Raw genomic sequence first — 20,579 nt, 5'->3', positions numbered from 1 at the left:
TAAATGAGTGAAACATCTTTCATTATGAAGTATTTCACACTGAACAGTCTGTTGGTGCTCTCAAATGCTTGCTATCACTGCCAGCAGCACAAAAGCATGCACACTGTATGTAATATACAGCGCTTGTCTGGAGGATTCCATGCTCTTCTGAAAAACAATCTGGTTTTGATAAATTGTTCTTGTTTTGTTTCATCTTAGGAAATGGTAATTTCTGGGCTTCAGCCTGAAACTACATACTCCTTCACTGTGACAGCCTATACAACAAAAGGTGATGGAGCACGCAGCAAGCCCAAACTCATATCTACTACTGGTGCAGGTAATAATCACATACATGTTAATCTCTGAATAAATCCTTTGACTTTTCTAGTCAAAGGATTGTGATCCTGCTAGTGTTGTGATCCTGCTATTTGGAAGTCTCCAGTTGTGTAAAATATGTTCATGGGATGTAGAGTTTTCTGTTTGGCTCTTCATTTATTTAGATTAAAACAGAACCAGCGTCCCGCTTTGTCCCTTTCCCAGTTCAAGATGTGGACAAAACGTAATACTTCATACTTTCTAGTAGCTCTTCCAGTCTGATTCGTGTCTTCTTGGACAGTTAAAAATAGAAAATCAGAGCTGAGAAGGGTATTTGGATAACTTGTGAAGTGCTTTCCTGATCTTTGTGAGAGCAACAGTGCTGCTGCTTGTCAGTAACAACATTGAAAGAACCTATCTGTATGACAGCCACAACTTATCTCAGGAGAAAAGAAAAAAGCAGAGAATTAGAAAACAGAATGAAAGTCCATTCTGTGAAACACTGAAATCCATATTGCTTCAGTGGCAATGTGACACATAAACCGAGACAAAACACACCATGCCACTGTGTTCAGTCTGCATTTGATCACAAGTGGTACTAGATGGTGGGTATCTGACTGCATGACCAATTCAGCTGATTCCTTTAGCACTGATGGGACAAATGGAATTGCTTTTAGATAAGGAACAAAGTTTTGGTTTGTTTGTTTGTGGGGTTTTTTTTTTGTTTTGTTTGTTGGTTTTTTTATTATTTATTTTATTTAAATGGTCAACTGTGGCACAGCTTAACCAAATGATGCTACTACAGGCTTAGTTTGGTATTCACCTACAGCTGTTCACAGACTGTAGGTGTTCATTTTCTGCGTTTCATAGTGTAGTCATTAAGGATTTTCCATTACAATCACATGGAAAAATTTGTAGCATCATTACAAGCTCTCTTCATAACAGTGCATTGTTTACAGTAATATATAAGGTCCAAAAGGCATTTGTATTTGTATTTATACTGATTGACTCAATTTTTAAAACAGTCCCTGAACGTAAAGCACGTCTTGTACTAATATCTAAAACATCTAAATCCTTGTTTCATCAGCTTCCCTGGAAAACAATCTCAGTCTCAGTGACTAGATATATCATATGGTTCCATTTCAAATTTCAGAGTACCTAGTAGCCGTTACTCTTGACTGATGCTGAAACTTGCCCTCCAACTTCTTATCTTTCCTGAATTCTCGTGGTCTGGGGAAAAAAGTAATATATACTTCTGGCTTGCATTTTAATTGATTTAAGGAAAAAGGCACTTGATCCATTATTCTTTTTAAAGTTCAGTTCTCAGTTGAAATAAACACAATTGTATGGATTGTAATTTGATTAGTTCCTAGACATAAACATAAGCTATGCAAACCTGCTTGCAAAACTTAAAGCTTCTTTGCATGTAGTCCTTATTGGCTACTGATGTTTCGCTCTTCCAAGAAGATCTCTGATGCTTCTGCTTTAGAAAGACTAACAAATCCCACGTCCCATAAAACCCTGAGTGACTGAAGAGTGACTGAGAATCAGAGAAATTATTGTAGATGTAATACATGTTACACTGTTCTTGCTGTTTGTTTCACCCTGTGGACAAGTAATGTTTGTTCCTGGCCTCTAGGGTAACAGCTTTTTGCCATTTTGCTCCTTTATACATTCCAGCGTGTATGAACAGTTTTTCATTTGCTGTTACAGCTTGCCATGGCTGAGCAGGTTTTGTAAGGAAAATTCCTATGCAGGTTTTTGAAAAAGGAGACAATAAACAGTCAGTACCGAGAGTTTCCGGCCCACTGTCTTTCGGTGAGAGTACATCAGGCCAGTGAAGGAATGATGCATTAATTCCAGGTGCTTGTATGTCTGAAATACACCCTCCTATTCTCTGAGAGTTTTCATTTGATTTATCACACACCCCCCCCCCCTAAAAAGTTGCTATTCAAATACTACAATAAAACAAATTAAGGGTCTGGCATGCTAGTCTAATTTTAAAAGGTTTAAGTCAGGTGTAGCTTTATTAGAATGAGTGAGATTATATCCATAAGAGATGTGAAAGCAGACTAGATGTCTAAATGTTTACTGGAGAAGATTACTATTTGTAAATTATTAAGATGATAAGTAACTATGCAGTTGTGTCCAGTTAGTGATCCAAAATCATCATTTACAGTTTTATGTGGGAAAGATTCACCAAATTTACAGTAACTTCACTTATTAGTGAAGTCACTGAATGCTGTTAACATTTTCACTCCAGAATATGTTTTTGCCTTATATTCAGTTTCCTCTCCTAGTTTTTGAAATTGGATGGAAGACAAAATGTTACTGAACATTTCCAAGCTAAAGTATTTCAAAATGTTCAAGTCCTTGAGACAGAAGTTACAAAATGTGTAATTAAGAAAATCTTGATGTCATTTGTCAGTGATATACAACTTTTCAGGAGATTTTATCAGACCTTTAATTTCTGGGTGATATTAGTTGAAGAGTCTCATAGCACAACAGCTTGTCCATTATTTGAAATTTACTCTCAGTGCTAGATAGCGCTTTTGAAACAAAGATTTCAGCTAAGAGGAGAAAATTATGTTAAAATGGTGGTGTGCTATATAGCAACTGGCAGAAACTTTGGCAAAGGCAATTTGCATGAGCTTCTACTAGTAACAGTATGTCATCACAACTGTTCGGTGTAATGACTGTTGCAAGGGGGTGTGAGGGACATCATGCTGTATAGTAATGGAGGTAAATTACACTAGATCAGAGAAAATATTTTTTCATGAGCAATTTCACTTCATTTGGCCTCATGGCAAATTCAGGTATTATCAGAAGAAGTTTCTAATTCCATGATGCTACTGTACATAGGACTGTAGAAAGTGCAGCTGTTTGTAGCGTTCACAAGTGATCATACTAAAAGAAAATGTTAACTGAAAACTATCTGAAAATAAAAAGAAGAGAAAAAAATCCGGTTCTCTATCAATAGTTACATGTTAACAAAAAGGAAATCCATACACTTTGCAAAATCAGGTAGGCTCCATATTAAACAACAACAACAAAAAAGTGACGATTGTTTTTTAACACTTTAATCACAGAGTATTTTATTGGATAAGTAAGCTTTATTTGTTCCCCTGTTCTGATCAAGAGCAAGTAGTAATTTCTTTCTTTCTCTGTAGTTACCACAAAGGTTAAAAAATAGTTCTAACTGTGAGGTCTGCCACAACAAAAAAAGCAGTTTATCACAAAAATAATTTAGTGATACCTTCCAGCAGTCTCTCCTCTAGAAAGCTGAAGGAGTTATTATTCTATTTGTGTGGAGTCTTCTTTTTCATATGCTCCATTGGTTTCAGTAATAGCTGTAATGTAGAGAAAAATATGGCCTGCAAAAGGCCTTCACAGCCTTTTCTTTGTTCCGTAAAGGCTCGTCATAATCAATGAGGAAAAATCAGAGCTAGTCAAGAGATACATACTTTATGCAGCAAAAGTGCAGGAAAAAAACTTGCAAAATTCCTGGGAATAATACTTGCAGGTGAACTCTGCATTTAAAAGAAAGGATATTGGGAAAATTTACATTTATTTATATAAAACCCAGCTATAAATCTTACGTAATTAGAAGCAGTGTCATGATTTATGTCAGATATATTGAGGAAAGAGCTTATTAAATGCAGAGTTTTCTTCAAGCCATGCCATTACTCCCTCCTTATTCCGAATTCATTATGGAATGGTAGTCAGAACTGACAATAAGAATCTGATTTTCTAGGTGCCTGAGAACTGAAGATAAGTAATAAAATCCATTGAAGTGTTTGAAAACAGGAACCAGAGCTCACAGTGTAGCAGTTAAATTTACGTGTGATGTCTTCGAATGCAGATGGAACTAATTAGTCTTCATGGAGGACTATGTTATCGTGACACTACTACTCCCAAAACTATTTTGGTCTCTTGACCTGTCAGGCATTGGTACACAGTGAACACCAAATTTCTAAATAACTATGGATATGCTTCATTATCAAAAACGTCATTGTAATAGAAACAGACTATTTTGAATAGAAGTATTAATGAAATTATAAATTAAATATGTATGTATAAAAATTAATATGAATAAATTAATAAATAAAAATAAATATATAAATTAAACAGAAACAGTAAATGAGGATAATATCAGGACTCAAACAATGCACACCATATAAGCTGTATCATGGGATTTCCCCCTTGATAAGGGCTAATTTGATCCTCTACACCAAATGTCCTCAGCACACTTACAGTCTGAATTTCTCTGAAAGACAAATCATTAGTTTGGACCAACAGGTCCCAGTTAAGGATTTGAGTGTATTTGGTGTGATGGTTAAGAAGAGCTTCCAATTTAGTCTTCTTCAGAAGAAATCCAGTTCCGCCAAGACCATGCTGGAGACTAAATCATGTGTGGTAAGCCAGGACAGTGAAGAAATTAAATTCCAAACCGTGCTACCACTCCAAGCTAAAACAACCCATGATGGAGGTGATCTGTGTACGGGAAGTGGAATAACAGAGTTCTGTCATACATAGTAATGATAGTTGATTACAAGGTTGGTCTGACTTCCCTTCTACCACATTTTAGCTATCAATGGCAAAAGTTATGTTAGACACATCTAGGAACTTGTAATTTCCGCATTACTATTACTATTATAATTATTAATATTATTGTGCTAATCATTATTAATTATTAATAATTATTATTGATTATTGCTATTGTTATTATTATATCATTACTTTTCCATTTACAGGAATAGCAGAGATCTGTCTTGGATTAAATTTGTGAATACTTATGACAATATTCTCTTTTTGCAAGAAATTATTTGTAAGTGAGACAGAACCATTCATAAAATGTCTGAAGTTTTACTTCTTGACTTGTGTTCCTAAGTCCTGTGCCTCTGAATGTTCTCTGTATTTAGAAATAATGGTAAGGGAAGAAAACAAGAAACGGTAGTAGCTTTACTATCATAGCTCATTATACTGTATGATGACTCAGTAGTACAGGAGGCAGACATTATTTCTTCCATAAGACAGTAATTTGTGGAACTAAGAGTGAGGGAGGAGAAAATCTATGCCTATGCCTGCTAAAACATATCTCAAGAACTGTACATGCAATTCTGTTTGTATTTATCATCTTTAAATAAAATTGTGCTACAGTTCCAGGCAAACCTCGGCTTGTGATTAGCCACACACAGATGAACACGGCTCTAATTCAGTGGCACCCTCCTGTGGACACTTTTGGCCCGCTGCAGGGTTACCGCCTGAAGTTTGGTCGCAAGGACATGGATGCATTTACGACCATGGAGTTCTCAGAGAAAGAAGATCACTTCACAGCCACAGACATTCACAAAGGAGCTTCTTACGTCTTCAGGCTCTCAGCTAGAAATAAAGTGGGCTTTGGGGAGGAGATGGTTAAAGAGATTTCTGTTCCTGAAGAGGTACCCAGTGGATTTCCCCAAAATCTCCACTCGGAAAGCTCTACTTCTACATCAGTTCTATTAACTTGGCAGATGCCACTCTTGGCAGAGAGAAATGGCGTTATCACCAAATACACTGTCTTGTACAGAGATATCAATGTTGCTTACCAGCCAGTTGAACTCCCAGTTGTTTCTGCTGATACCACTATGACACTTTCTGGCCTAAAACCAGATACCACATATGATGTTAAAGTACGTGCCCACACAAGCAAAGGGCCTGGTCCATATAGTCCAAGTGTCCAGTTCAGGACACTACCCGTGGATCAAGGTAGGATTTGTCTGCTTATGGCGTTGACCTTTAAAGGAGTATCGGTCTTTGGATATCAGTGTTTTTGAAGCTGTAAATAAAACTGATCGGCCCATTCATAAAAATAGGTTCATCAAACACAAAAGGTAAAGTATGTAAATCTTATATGTTTTGGATGCCTCAGAATTCAGTTGTCCCTTGCCAAGCAAGTTCTGGCTAACATCTTCAGTTTTTGCAGGTAAGAAAAATGCACATGTTGGGTTGTTACTATATAAGTGTGAGAAAGAGTTAAAATGTGATATTTAAATCTGAGCAAACAGGTAGGAGAGTTGAATCCTTCTTGGTTTTTGACCTACATGGAAAGCTGATACTCCCAGGTAGCAGTGGAAGTATAAGAAGACCTAAGCTCCAAGATGTTGTTTATATACATTGTTTTTTTTTTCCAGCAGTGTTTGCAAAAAATTTTCATGTTAAAGCAGTAATGAAGACTTCTGTTTTGTTGTCATGGGAAATTCCAGAAAATTACAATTCAGCTTTGCCTTTCAAGGTAAGTTACTTCCCATTTGTACAAGAGAAAGTACAGGACCTACAGAATGTCATTCACCTGGCTAAGTAGCTTACTGACCATGTGGATTTTGTTGGTATTGCTCTGTTTAAGAATGCAAACTAATTTAGTAGTATTGACCCAAGCTGTTGAATTCAGTCATTTAACAATATGAGCTTTCCACTGTTGTAGGTGTATTTCCAAGTCACACTCATTCTGGTTATTATGCATGGTGTGAACACTTTGCTAATTTGTAGTTCATTGATAATATATTTTAGATAAAAAAGTGAAAGAGTATTTTTCTTCTTTTTAGTCACTTCTGTGGGAACCCTAACTGAGTACCATTATGTTTTTTTTTCTTCTCACCTTTAAAACATTTTTGTGTTACAACTCTTTTACTCCACTAACTGTAGCATTAGCCAGATAAAGAGACTCAGTGTAACCCACATTCTGGCTGGTATTTCTTCTGCATCATTCTTCATCACTTGTGTCATCTTAGGCAGTGGCAAGTGAAGAGCAGTATTTTATGAACTAAGTACTGCAATAAACCTTTCTGAATAAGGAGTGTGAACAAAAAAGTCTTACTTTTTTGTTAACTTAAACAAGTGTGCCTTCATATAAATGCTGGGTTCAAGCAAAATTACTGAATTTGAGTAAGTGACATTGCATTTTAGGAGTGCTTATGTTGCTTTAAATTAAGGTAGTTCTTTTTTGCCCCTGAAAGCGAGTTTTAATTGCGGTAGCGAATGCCATACTTACAGCCTAAAATGCCCAGTAATTTTAATTTTAGATTTATAATTTGGTTCATTCCTGAATTCAGTACAACAGTATCAGTTGCCTTCTCTTGGTAACCAAAAACCACCTTCAATTTGTATATTAACTTAGATCCTTTATGATGATGGGAAAATGGTGGTGGAGGTTGATGGACGTGCTACTCAAAAGCTGATCACTAACTTGAAGCCAGAGACATCATATTCATTTGTGCTGACCAACAGAGGGAATAGTGCTGGGGGTCTTCAGCACAGAGTGACAGCAAAGACTGCACCAGATGTGCTTCGCACCAAACCAGTCTTCATTGGAAAGACCAACTTAGATGGCATGATAACTGTGGAACTTCCAGAAGTACCTTCAAATGAGAACATAAAGTGAGTGAATGAATGACATACCATTGCTTTTATCTTCAAAAAGATGGTTATTCTTACTGTTTATAAGATCTAGAGCTATAGTGGTATACCAGGGCTTTATTCTTCACAACAGTACAGAGAGTAGAGCAGTCCACAGTAGCATTTAGACTAATATTTGATAATACTAAACTGGGAGGTGCTGTTGACTCTCTTGAGGGAGACAAAGAAGCCTTGCAGAGGGATCTAGAGAGATTAGACCGTTTGGCAGTCATCAGTGGCATGAAATTTTAAGAACAAATTCCAGATTCTGTTGTTAAGGTACTTGAATGCATCCAGTGGAGAGCAACAAAGCTGATGAATGGGCTGGAAGGTATGTCCTATAAGGAGCAGCTAAGGACTTTGGGTTTGTCACATTTAGAGAAAAGGAGGCTGAGGAGTAACCTTATGGCTCTCCAAAGCTTCCTGAGAAGGAGAAGTGGAGGGGGAGGTGCTGATCTCTTCTCCCTTGGATCCATTGATAAGATGCATGGGGATGGTTCAAAGCTGCATCAGGGTATGTTCAGACATACAGAGGCATTTTTTTTACCAAGACAGTGGTCAAACCTGGGAACAGGCTTCCTAGAAAGGTGGTGGATGCCCCAAGCCTGTCAGTGTTTAAGAGGCATTTGGACAATGCCCTTAATAATTTGTTTTAACTTTGATCAGGCCTGAAGTGGTCAGGCAGTTGGACTAGATGATTTTTGTGTGTCCCTTCTAACTAGAACTATTCTGTAAGTTTGTCACTTAATGAAGTATGTAAGACTGAGTAAAATTTAGGTAGAAATACATGGAGAAAGATTGTCCTTGAGTCTGTGTCTTTTTTTCAGAGTACTTTTGTGTTTCATCACTGATTTCAAATAGCAAAGAGGGATTAAGGAAGCCAGTTGTGTTTTGAACAATGTATCTTCTCAGGAAAAATGGATAACCCATAGATGGATCGCTGCCTGGCTGCAGCACTTTGAAGTACTCAGCCCCAGTCACCCCAGAATTCTGTGGAGTTTTAAAGAATTGCAACTACACTTAGATAAATTCACATAAACAAATTATAAAATTCTTATTAAAAGAAAAATCTCAGGTCCTCTCCACTGGTCCCAGAAATTAAAAAGGATTTTTTGCTGAAATATTTGGCGAAGAGGTTACTATAGGTTACTTAGGTTTTGAGGGAAAAGATGCTGTGGAGATTTAAACAGCAGAAATAGGACTAAAGAGCTGACAGCACACGGTCAGCAGGGATTAGGAATTTTAGACAATAAATATTTGCCAAGAAAACATGAAGCATGGTACAATCAATAAGTGTTACTGCTCTGCTTATAGTGATTCTTGTTGGTCTAGAAGATTCTCATGTGTAATATAAAGGAAGTGGGGAGGAAAATGAACAAGTTATTAAGTACTGTTGGGGATTCAACTTGTCCTCTCCCTGGTGGATTTTTACTGATGGCTTTGTAGAAGGCTGCTCCCCTTTTTCATTACTGACTAAGGATTTTGAGGCAGGTGAGGTTAAGAAAGAAATGACTTTGAGACATTAAAAGGATGAAAAACTGAAAAATGTAGCCATTATCATTAGATTGAGTAAGATGCGGTCAGTAACAAATGCAGCTAAGGAAGTCTGAAGATGGAATAAGTCAAAAAAGATTTATGAGACAGACCATTCACAGAGAGAAAGAAGTGCAGGGTAGCTGGTCAAACAATAGCAGAAGATAGAAGAGGAAAAAAAAGGTGATGCCATTCTTCTATGTAGTGTAAAAAAATGAAAAAGGCTATGTGACATCAGGAAAGGTGCATTAAATCTATGGGGTCCAACTGCCAATTTTGAAAATAATGTATCTCCTCCTTCTTTATTTATTTCCTAAGAAAATATGATTAGGCTTGAGACAGAAAAACGAAACAACAACAAAAAGAATGACTTGACCCTTGGAAGCAGGCATACCAAAGCAACTAGATGCTGAACAGAAAAAGCTTATTTGATGCAAAAACTAAGATTATTACAGCTATAGTCTTTGCATAGGAAGAACAATTTTATGTAATAATTATGTTGACTTTTTATAGTTGTTCTTTCTCTATGGGTACATTATAAGCTCATGATTATCTCCATCTTACTATGCAGTATTATACACTGAGAATCTTTCAATAATACTAATTACGCAGAAGGTGAAACAGTTAATGGTTTGCTCTGATGAATTATAGGTAAATACTAATGGGATTGACGGTAATGTTATAAAAGCCTTTGTATATTTTTTAAAGTTGGTAGAAGTAATTGTCATTATTTCAATGTCTGGTGGTGATGCGGCATAGAAATTGGAGCAGAGCTCACCTTATGCTAGGTAAGATGAATCCCTTTTGCTGGTATCTCATGTGAGCAATTTCTTCATTTTCCTGTAGTATTTTGGGCTAATACAAAGCAATTTTTACATCTAAAGGACAGTTCATGTTCCTCTGAATCTCTCTGAATTCATCTTTGCAAAGTCTTAGAACAGAGTTTTATGGAAGACTTTAGCCTTTGTAGTACTCAGTAGTTCAAGCAATATCCAAGGAAACCCTCCATTTCCCACCCTCTACCATCTCCACAAAAAAAAAACAACAGCAAAAAGCCAAAACAAAAACAAAAAACCAAAACCCAAAACCAATCAACCACACCAGAAAACTCAAACTCAAAACAAACAAGCAAATAATAAAGAAAATAATAAATCATGTTTTTCAAGAGACGCTACATTTTCTGGAGTTAGCTAGAAACAATAGAATTTTGTTGTCCTTTACAGTTTGCAGGACTTTATACTTATGTGAACAGTTTCATTTTTCTGCTTGCTGTTGATGTACTTGTGCTCTTAGCTTTAAAATACTCTGTATGTGCTGAAAGGCTTAGTGGATGATCAAAGTTATGAGTGGGAGGCACACATGAAGAAAGTGTGAAAAAGTGTGAAAGTAACATTTACATGCTGGATGTTGCTTGATTGGAAAAAAAGTATGAACACTGTTAGCTTAAAAAAGAAAAAGGAGAAAAAAAAAGGGGTAAGTAAGAGACTGCTATGCAGTTCATCCAGCAGATGTATCTGTTACGTCTGAATGACATATAGGGGCCAGTTCTCAATTGCTTGTCTTGATTCTTAGGCATGTGTTAAAGAAAAGTTATGTAGCTTGTAGTTTTTGTATACACAGATAAATCTTCATTCATCAGGATTTGTTGTTTGTATAACCAAAGAAGTTTTAAAATACATACTCACGTTTAACGTCTGGATTCAATCAGTCTTACTAGTTTTGAAGAACAACAACGTAAAAGGTTTTTTTATCATATTGTTACTATAAGAATGTATGCTGCAGATTTTACATACTGTGGAATATTAATGGATACAGCAAGCAAGCAAGTTAAAAATCTGTGGCCAACCCTTCTTGTTTCCAGCATCTCCTGTTGGAGCTCAGCATTTCTACAGAAAGATTTCCCAGATTTCTTAACACAAGAATTAATAAATATGTACTGCAGTTGTTAAAAAACGAAACTTTTGTGACATTTCTTTTATGGGAAGGGGATTTAATTAAGAGGAGATCATTAAAATGGACCAATGGCATGTGCTGGTATGTAAGCAAGATAGTTTATAGAGTCACTTTAGACTGAAGTAGATTTTCATCATTTCTAAGGCAGGTCCTTTTCTGTAGACTCACTTTCATTAATTACTTCAGATTTTTCAGCTGCATTGAGTGAGTAAAATGAATAGTCAGTGCTGTGGAAGATTGGATAGTCTGTAAAAAATTGCAGACAGGAAAAGAAGAAGATGGTCCATGAGACACTAAAATTATCTTCTACAATGTAGAGCTAGAGATACCTTCTTAATATTCTGTTGTGAGAAACAAAGGAAAGCAGCTTCTTTCCATCTCCTCTGAGATGGAGAGTGCTTGCCTTTTGACAAGTGTGTTTATCAAGAAGATTTACATTATACCATCCTGGATGTCCTGCTGTGTGATTCTACTGCTTTTCCTCACACTAATGTGAAATTATGGATCTGCCTGACATGTATCCAGGCTTTGTGAAGGAAACAAGGAAAGTGCCATATCTCCGTTACACTAGAAAGTATAATTTATTAGTCTCCATTGTGGAGGACGAGGAGGAGGAAGATATTTTCAGGAAAATGTTTCTGAGGAAAACTGGTAAATGTAATTTGCAAATCCTAGCCACAAAGACAGAATACCTGAAATTCTCTCATCTATAACTGTGAACAGAATACTTAAGTAGGTAAAGGTGATGGTGATTGATTCTCAAAAGTAAAGAGTGTGTGGGTGGAGTATATGCTATGTCTTCTTTAATTTCTGTTTATTGGCATCAACAAACACATTATGTTATCCCACTATTCTGATTATACATGAAAATGGGGAAAGATGGGGTGATAATTGAGAATTAAATATATGGTAATATGTTTTAGTTTAGGGGTTTGGGTTTTTTTCACAGTGTGGTGGTGACAAGGCACAAATATCCCAAAGCTCTTGTCTTTCAAATGAAAAAATGAACAGCAGTCAAACACATAGGCATTTTAGAACATTGTAATTAAAGTTTCTTATACATACTTATATGTTTACATGAAAAGGCAGGTAATTAGTCCCATTTGTTTGTCAAATGTTTTACGCTGGATATGTTTTCAAGAATGTGAATCTTTACAACTGTGTTTAGAAGGCTGCAGTAACATAATAATGAGAAAAAGTTTGCTTTCAGCATACCGCTGTTTCCTTAAGTTCCTCTGAACAGGCATCCACTCCACCAATTTCTATATTCCTTTTCCTTCAACCTCACTTTTGTCCAACTGTTTTCTTTACAGAGGTTATTACATAGTTATTGTGCCTTTAAAGAGGTCTCGTGGAAAGTTCATCAAACCATGGGAGAGTCCAGATGAAATGGAACTAGATGAGGTAATGTATGGTTTTGTTGTCGTATTCTTCTTTATTAGAAACAATCTTATTAGTGGTATGTGATTAACTCACCAGTTTTAGAAGTTTTGGTTGTCAGGATATTTTATATTTATATTTGAAGTAGCCTGTGGGGACTGGAACAGAAGTTCAAATTACTTTAAATTAGAAGCCGAGAAAGACATTAAGTTGCAATAAAGCACACAGAGTGTCTGATCTTTGTTGATATTAATATTTTACTTTTTTCCTATTGTAAAGCGTAATACAAAAGTGCAGGAGGTGAAATGGGTTGTCAGCAAAAGCTAAATCACCAATGATATGAACTCTAATAAAGGTCTGGTTCATTAGTGGGGTGTTTACTAAGCCTGTAACAAATGCTAATTTGCAATTTGCACTGCAATTTAACATTTGACCTTCTTGCAGTGTTTTTACCTGATTCTCACATACTGGAATGCTTCTGGTTAGTAAACTTTTATGGTAGTCTCCATTCTACTGACAGTTTGTTCTCAGAAATAAATGAATGAAGTAGGAAAGAGCAACTCATGATGCCATTCAACATGATAAATTATATTAACCCAAAGGATGGAAAGGTACTTTCATTTTAGAGATAAGCCCAGTAATACTACAAATCAATTCATTATGTTATTAATACATTAGTAATTCCAGGAAGTATAGCATCAGCATTCAGTCCTGTCTTCTGTTATACTGAAGGACAATATAGATCATGTGAACCTGTCTTTCTTCTTTCAATCTGTTAATCTGGATTAATACTAATATTTATAATTTAAAATATCTTTAGAGAGAACCATATGAAAGCACTATACAAAAGACAGGTGGTGTTGTTATTGTTGTTACTGTTGTATCTGGCTAGTATTTTAGATCTCATTCAGATGCTATGGTAGTTTGTACATGTAATATTTCTGCAATTCAAAGACCAGAGATCATAGTCAGAGTTTCTTTACCTCTGATTTAGTGATCTTTTGACTGGATTTTGTCTATTTTTCCATTTTATTTTGGTGAATTAAAAGAGTTTTATGTTACAGAGATGTGTCACCCTATACTTCCCATAATACAGTCCCTGGGAAGTAATGAATATTAGTGAGCAATCACAAGGGTTTTTTTACCTCCTCCACTGACAAAGTGGATATCAATTTCAATTTTTACACAAAATTGTGAGGAAAATAAAGATCTTCACCAAACTAACACTGCTGCAGAAAGCTTTCAAAAAATAAAAAGAGCTCTTTCGGTCTTAGACTAATTTTCTGGTCAGAAAAGGCAAAGAAGAATATGTACAAAAACAGGATGATCCTTAATCAGAATATTAAAAACAACTGTTCAAAGGAAGGCGTGGTTTTCATTACTGCTGACTGAAGTCTGTGTTTCCTCTTGACCAGCTTCATTTATGCGATTGTCTCATTTGATTCAATTGCAGCAATGACTGGCTTTGATCTATTAACTTCTTCCTTTTGACAGATCTTGGATAGTAAATGCCATCAGCTCATGATCATAGTCCTAGGTGACATCAAATACAGTTAAGCAATAAAACTCTGACAGCAAGATCCATACAGTAATGGAAAACTGATTTAATATTACCACATACTTTTAACATCCAAAGACGGTAGTCACATTCAGCAGCATTAACAGATTAAAGGATAGGTGCCAGATGACATTGAACTTTTTGGCAATTAAATTCTACGGGTCCTGCTGATTCCCATAACAAAGGGTCATTTTAATCATCCTGCAAGTTGCAGTGCATTAATCTGTATAACAGATTGATAAAGAGCATTTATTAATTCAGAAATATTTGGGTCAGGATAGGTTGTTTCCCACTTCTACTGATATAATTGAGACCACATTGTAGAATTAATGGTGGAAGAAATAAGATATGCATTGACTGGAAAATGAATATTATTTCTGATAAAGAATGAAAACCCTTGATACATCTTTTACAGTTGCCAGCAATACATACAGTAAGTACTAAGTAGGGAAAAAATTGAAAGTAGGCAGAAACTGTATTTCATGCTAACTCATCCAGTTTCTGTTACTTAAAAGACTGGTTTAGTTCCAACTTTAGGAAATATATGCTTATTGTTAATTAGATGTACTATTCCTGAGAAACATGTGAAAGCAGTGACACAGTAACTAAATTTAAGGAAAAAAAACCCCACAGATAAACTAACTACACTACACTCTGAGTGCATATATTTTTTTAGTACAATCTCAGGTGTCTGGCTAGTATCAGAAAGGGTAGGGCAATAGGTTTTCCAAAGAGCTATGTCTCAAATACTTTGCTTAAATTTTCAGAAGAAAAGTATTTGCTGAAAACACTACTCTGGAGTGTTAACCCTAGTACATAACTGACCAGTCCAAAAGACTCTCCAGCCTTATTGTAGTTACCTAATCTTCCTGATTTCTTGAATCTCAATTCTGAAAGAAACTATGGAAGTTGCAGAATCTTATAGGGGCAGACAGTGGACAAGATATTGTCTATCTGAAAGAATAGATATTAGAGATAAAATATTTTTTATTAACTCAATTTTTTTTATTTCACATATCATGAGATCTATTGTATTTAAATAGATATGTCATGCAAATAAAAGAAATATAAACAAATTGTTATGATTTGCTGTAGGTATTACCTAGTAGGGATACTTCAGATTTGTAAGCAATAAAACCTAAGTAAAAGCCGGCATGAATTCAGCAATTTTGTTGGAATCCTGATATAAAATAAAACAGAAAATATATGTGCAAGTAATGATATTTGGCAACAACCGCATTATATATGAAACATGAATGAGGCCAGAAGTTCATCTGAGGTCTATTCAGTCAAGTATCATCAATGTCACAGACAAAATTTTTATCTACACACAAACACATCTAAGTTTAGCTGGCCTTAGGTGATGAATAATTACCTTTGAAAAAGTTAAACAGATTTTGTTTGACTCAGGCTAATTAACTTTTTGCATTCATAGCCAAAACTCAGCTTCTGATCACTTCACCCACTGTAATACAGTACTTCAGCATTGTTATCTATTAAATGTATGCATTTTATGTTACTAATTTAAATGCAAGAATGATTAAGGTCCAACATTTCTCTTCCCCTTTCAATTGCATTCTAATTATGTATTGCAGTACTCTTGCACTATTTTGACATTTTATTATGAATTATTGAAAATATAAATTGTAAATATGGTGTCTTCCTGAAACATAAGATAAAGAGTGTATTTGAGGTAGCCACACAGATAACTTTAAATTCCAGTGGAGACTGTACCCATACACAAAAATACCAGTTCTTTTCAGGGATGGCTTAAGCCATGTACTTCTCCACCTACTACAGTACTTACAGCTCCTAACTTCCAGTTAGTATACATATCACATTATTATTACCTGGGTATCTGCCTTTGTGTTTGAGCACACTTTAGTATAGTCAGCGCTCAACACTCTGCGTAGCTGTTATTATCCTTATAAAAGATGGCTTCACATAGATACAAACTTTTCATAGAGTGCTTCCCTCAGCAGTTCTTAAAATGGCTGAAGCAACTGAAACAAAGTTGGGTCAGTCTCTGCCTCATGTTCTGCCTTCAGTAACTACCCAGGGCGTAGGAAACTACCAGCAGATGTAAGAGTCACCTTCAGTAAAGCAACTAAATAGAAATCTTATATTACAGTTCTCTGCTGCCCTCATTTTTATACCATGCAAATTTACTCTAGCTGCTCATTAAACTGTTTAGGAAAAATGAAAGAGAAATATGGAGTGCTGATTGTAATAGAGTCCTTGAGTAATGAATAATGAGTCCTAGTCTCAAATTATGGCCAGTTCTTTTTTGCTCAGGGGATCCATTGCAGTGTACCAGCTTTTGTGTTGGAGCAAGGAAATTGGTAGAAAACAGACTCAGCCTTAAAGCTGGAAAGCAGGTGACTGCGTACTTCTTGAAGGGGTAACATCCAAATGCCCTCAGTGCTAAGGAGGTTTGGATCCATGTGGTACAGGTTGCTTCTGTGTTTTATCTGTAGCCTGTGTTTGAAATATGTACTTCAAAGAGAAGGGGTGTTGAAGTACAGTATTAAAAGCTTCTGTCTCGGTAGCACAGTGAATACTAAATAATTTTACATGCATCAAAATTGTTAATTGTGTAATTGCAAAACACAAGATCCCATGTGGGGAAGGCAAGAAGAGGTCTGAGGCCTAACACTGAAGAAGAGGCCAAAGAAGGAGAGCACTTTCCTGACTAATCATGTTCTTTAAAATGAGAATGCATACTGAAGATGAGATTTTAATCTCTTTTTTCATTGATCTCTGTCTAGCTCTGGAGATTTGTCTCCTCCTCTTAGCAAAGAAGTTTCTGCTAATATGTTGTATTAGCACTGTCTGTGTGCTGAAAAGCCTAAAACAACTGTGTGACCTTGGAAAAATTTATTATTGTCTAATAGTCTGTGACTACAGGACACTGAATAAATTTCTTAAGTGAAAAACAAGGGGAACCATAAAGAGGCCTTAGAAGTCATCACTTACTACCCAGGAAAAGTTCCATCCCCTTGTAATCAAATCAGATTAATATTTGTTGAGTGCCAGTGTATCTAAAGTGATAAAAGATACTGAGTAAGCATTTGTCTGATTTAATAAGTAACTCATCAATGCATTATACCAGCTGAACTGAAGTTCCTTCATTAATTAGTATAGGCTTTATAAATTTGAACCTAGCATCTCTCTTGTCATAAATGTGCTGATGTAAATTTTAGCTTTGTTCATCAGAAGAAATATTTTATGAAACAAGGTAAAGTTATGGTTTGAAAGCCAGATTAGTTAAAATCTGAAGTGTGAGTTGCGTATGACAGGGTGGTAGATAATATTTTGTAGTCTGGCCTTAGAAAAGCCATCTTAGGATTCATCGGTCCTGCTACTGATTCCTTTCACCATTCTATTGTATAGTGTACAAACACAATTTTTGGTGCTTTTGAACAAGTAAAATAGCCATCAGTATCACGTTTGGGATGGAAGATACGTTTACAAATCACTATCACTCCTATAAACTCTTCTTCACTTAATTTACTGTTTCTGAAGTACATTGGAAAGCACTCTTTTCTGTGGGATAATAAGATAATATTGACAGTGTGTTTGGTAGTTCTCATATCGGAGAGAATGGGGGGTGGGGATGGGAAGAAAGGAAAAAAGAGCTATTAATCTGTTCATAGGTACTTTGTATTGAGTTGTATTTCAGAGTTACCAGAAAAAGTTAAAGTTAATATAAATTGATTTTCAGAAACTGGGAATTTTTTTTCAGTTTTGCATTTTTTATTCCTCATTTTTAAATAATGACGTCATATGTGTTAGTAAGTTTTGTTTTATCAAACAGGAGATAAGATAGTACCTTGCATATTCATTATGCATTAGGGAAATGATTGACCCACTGAACATGGTACTGGTTAGGCTGCATCTTGGAGAAAAGGAGGCTGAGGAGAGACTTCATCTCCCTCTGCAACTATCTGAAAAGAGAGTGCCGGTCTTTTCTCCCAGGTAACAACTGACAGGATGAGAGTAAATGGCTTCAAGTGGCACCAAGGGAGGTTTAGATTGGATATTAGGAAAAAATTCTTCATTGAAATGGTGGTCAAGCATTGGAACAGGCTGCCCAGTTTGAGTCATCATCCCTGGAAATATTTAAAAGATGTATAGAAGCAGTGCTTAGTGACATTGTTCAGTGGTGGACTTGGCAGTGTTAGGGTTGCAATTGGACTTCATGATCTTAAAGGTTTTATCCATTGGAAATGAGTCTATGATTCTATTCTATGAATTACTTTATGTATATATGCATTCACGTATATATGTGATGTGTAATATGATATGTGTATATATATATGTCCTCAAGGAAGAGATATTGCTGTGTTAGCTTTTTTGTTGCCCTAGAGACAGCAATATCAGAAACTGAAAATTGATCTAATTGTTTTATGTTTGTAGTCTGCACAGTACAATTGCTATCTAGTATTGTATTTTAACAAAGATGACAAGGAACTCAGGATTTTGCAATTGATTTAGTGATACTGATAGCCCCCATGAAATGTGAATATATTGTATTTTTGTAGTTCCTGGTCATGCATTAAATTTTCTCATTACATTGTAAATAATTTACATTAAAACATTAAAATTGTTTACAGTTATTTTTCTTTTCTTACTTTTTCTCTCGCTCTCTCTCTCTCCCCACCCCCACCCCACCCCCACCCCCACCCGCCTTTCATTCTGAAGCTGCTTAAGGAGATAGCTAGGAAGCGCAGAAGCATTCGTCTTGGGAGGGAAGTTGAATTAAAGCCATATATTGCAGCTCACTTTGAAGTTCTTCCTACCGAGTTCACATTGGGGGATAAGAAGCATTACGGTGGCTTTGAGAATAAGCAACTGCAGAGTGGTCAAGAATATGTCTTCTTTGTGTTGGCTGTCATGGAGCACTCAGAATCTGTAAGTTAGTTAATATTTTTAAATCCAAAATTACCTTTCCACAATAACGAAAACAGCTTTCTGTGCTTCTTTCACTTCCCAAAACCTATTTTTTTTTTACAATATAAGTCAGGGCATCACTAAAGCAAGTGTTTCCTTGCTTAGTTTGAATTAATCCCTTTAACTTTTCTATTTTGCTTGTGTCTTTATTTGTTACTTCTGTGTATAATGGAAACCTAAACATCACCTTTTATTAGCTGTATTGTGATCCTTTGCAAATTACATGCTCTGCTATTTGAGATCATTGACACAGGTTCTGAGGCATGAACTTCACAGCAGCATGTTTCTCAACATATTATAAAAAGAGTTCCTCTTGTGTATTCTGCTGCCATTGAATAGTGGTGTTGAAGAATCAGGATTCTTGGGAAGATCCCTTGAATCAGAGACATGCACAACTAGCCTCTTTAGTTTGTTATTCTGTGACAACTTTATCTGTTGAACTGTTAGAAAGTTAGAAAATAATTCAATAAAGAAAATTCCTGAGGTAAGCTAAATAATGAACTGTCATTCCTCTTTATGTAATTCACCTTGTAGTTATGTCCCTTTATGTGTGAATTAATCTACTGCATGTAATATAGTAAAATAAAAATAAAAATAAAAATAAAAAGACAGAAGTAGGGCTGTTGAAAGAATTTGCAATACACATTAATAGTTTGACATACAGTGTAATATGGTATCTTTCTAATTGCTATCTAAACCTGACAGATGCATTTGCTGGCTCATCCACTAGAAACTCCTACACCAATAATTGGAATTCTAGTCAAATGCTTCCAATATGTAACCGTACAGTTGTTTTCTCAATGTCAACAGAATTTGTCTACTTAAACACTGTGAGGAAGTAGTTTCAATTTGAATATTTGTGGGATACGTAGCTTAATTTGAAAATAAAATAAGTGCCTCCTGGAAGCTCTAACATAAACCAGAAGTTCCTCTTTCACTTTTTGACAGTGGCTGTGTAGACAGAGAGTTCTGAAGGTGCTGCATGAGAGAGTTTCAAACTACAGAGAGTAGACAGTTTTTGGATATTAAGTTTGATGATTGCCAAAAAAATGTGTGTCAGAAGCTACCTGTACTAAAACTGATCTTTTTGATACAAAGCACCATTTCTTATTTATTTTTCTATATTAATTTAAGGCATTGGTCATTTCATATAACCCTAAGATTACTACTTTGTTAGAGAGAAATCAGGATGAAAACACATGAATAAATAGGGGTTTATGTTTACAGCTGAAAATGCTGGTATGGCAAAATATATCCAGGGGTCTCTTGTTGAAGATTTCAAAAGGCATTACTACTCTTACAGTATGGACAATGTCTGGTTTAGCATGCAATCTGAAACATCTTTGTGATTATCAGAGAGTGAAGAGTTTATAAGGGTGAATGAGCTTCAGCTTCTCTCAGTATGTCTGGTTTTCTTCTAGGACTATGGATCCCACTGGTGTATGAATTGTAATTCGGAAGGAGTGTTTTTCCC

At 35.7% G+C, this 20,579-nt stretch overlaps 1 protein-coding gene across 10 annotated transcripts in view; it reads left to right on the top strand.

Annotated features, from left to right (window-relative positions):
• Positions 1 to 20,579, top strand: part of PTPRD (protein tyrosine phosphatase receptor type D) — a 380,483-nt gene that overhangs the window by 265,200 nt on the left and 94,704 nt on the right. For 6 of the 10 annotated variants that reach the window (XM_055699499.1, XM_055699497.1, XM_055699495.1 and 3 more), the window contains 6 exons: positions 199 to 316; positions 5,455 to 6,042; positions 6,468 to 6,568; positions 7,451 to 7,710; positions 12,528 to 12,618; positions 18,857 to 19,066. In XM_055699499.1, the coding sequence (XP_055555474.1) occupies positions 199 to 316; positions 5,455 to 6,042; positions 6,468 to 6,568; positions 7,451 to 7,710; positions 12,528 to 12,618; positions 18,857 to 19,066 (1,368 nt within the window). The remainder of the gene's footprint in view (positions 1 to 198; positions 317 to 5,454; positions 6,043 to 6,467; positions 6,569 to 7,450; positions 7,711 to 12,527; positions 12,619 to 18,856; positions 19,067 to 20,579) is intronic. The other 4 variants (XM_055699500.1, XM_055699498.1, XM_055699496.1 and 1 more) reach the window with 1 other exon arrangement.

Source organism: Falco cherrug, chromosome Z (assembly GCF_023634085.1).
Source record: "Falco cherrug isolate bFalChe1 chromosome Z, bFalChe1.pri, whole genome shotgun sequence".
Taxonomy (NCBI): domain Eukaryota; kingdom Metazoa; phylum Chordata; class Aves; order Falconiformes; family Falconidae; genus Falco; species Falco cherrug.
The sequence above is the reverse complement of the archived record's forward strand: the minus strand, read 5'-3'. Positions and strand labels throughout refer to the sequence as shown.